The 966-nt window shown below is 39.3% G+C and overlaps 1 protein-coding gene across 1 annotated transcript; it reads right to left on the reverse strand.

Annotated features, from left to right (window-relative positions):
• Nucleotides 1-496: 496 nt before the first annotated feature.
• Nucleotides 497-886, reverse strand: LOC129051459 (large ribosomal subunit protein eL31-like). The gene has a single exon (XM_054537445.2). It carries the CDS (start codon nucleotides 866-868, stop codon nucleotides 497-499), a length of 372 nt encoding a protein of 123 aa, XP_054393420.2. The 5' UTR covers nucleotides 869-886.
• Nucleotides 887-966: the final 80 nt, after the last annotated feature.

The following is a 966-nucleotide window of genomic DNA, read 5'->3' on the forward strand; positions in this document are numbered from 1 at the left end:
TATGTTATATACAATATATAATATATAATTATATAATATATAATATATAAAATATATATATTAAATACACATATAATATATTAAATATATATATAGAATATAAATATATATATATTTAAACATATATATATTTAAATATATATATATATTTAAACAGTGGCTCATGCCTGTAATCCCAGTGCTTTGGGAGGTCAAGGCGGACAGATCACTTGAGGTCAGGAGTTTGAGGCCAGCCTGGCCAGCATAGTGAAACCCCATCTATACTAAAAATATCAAAATTAGCTGGGCGTGGTGGTGCATGCCTGTAGTCCCAGCTACCAGGGAGGCTGAGGTAGGAGAATTGCTTGAATCCAGGAGGTGGGGGTTGCAGTGAGCTGAAATCATGCCACTGTGGTCCAGCCTGGGCGACAGAGCAAGATTCCATCTCAAAAAAAAAAAAAAAAAAACAACCAAAAACAATTTAATAACTTTATTTGGTATATTCGATGATTAGCAGTTAGTTCTCATTCACACTGACTGTAGATTTTTTTAAAGTGGTAACAGGTACGTAGGCAACCGAAGTATAGAGCTTGTTTGGTAAATCTTTATCTTCATTACATTTTCTGGACAACTGAACATGGATACAGTATGAGACATTCCTTACTCCTTTGGCCCAGACAGCTTTGTTGAGGCTGGTGTCAAAGTGTGCATCTGGAGTTCCCATCTCCTTTATGGCAAGTTTCCAGAGCTCTTTGAGTGCCTGAGGGGCATGCTTCTTGAAGCCCACTCCGTGAATGCACTTGTGAATGTTGACGGGGTATTCTCGGATCACCACCTCATTGGTGGCAGAATGGCCCTTCTTCTCATCACCCTTCTTTGCGGGAGCCATTCTGCCGGGCCCAAGTTGGAAAGGAAACTGGCCACTATTCTTATATCATAATCAGTAGTCAAGCTAGTCTCATCTTCCACTACTTCCCCTCTTCCTCC

The sequence above is a fragment of the Pongo abelii genome, chromosome 19, assembly GCF_028885655.2.
Source record: "Pongo abelii isolate AG06213 chromosome 19, NHGRI_mPonAbe1-v2.0_pri, whole genome shotgun sequence".
Taxonomy (NCBI): Eukaryota; Metazoa; Chordata; class Mammalia; order Primates; family Hominidae; genus Pongo; species Pongo abelii.

Coding starts and splice junctions, on each gene's coding strand:
- LOC129051459 (XM_054537445.2), bottom strand. CDS start 868: ATGGCTCCCGCAAAGAAGGGTGATGAGAAGAAGGGCCATTCTGCCACC.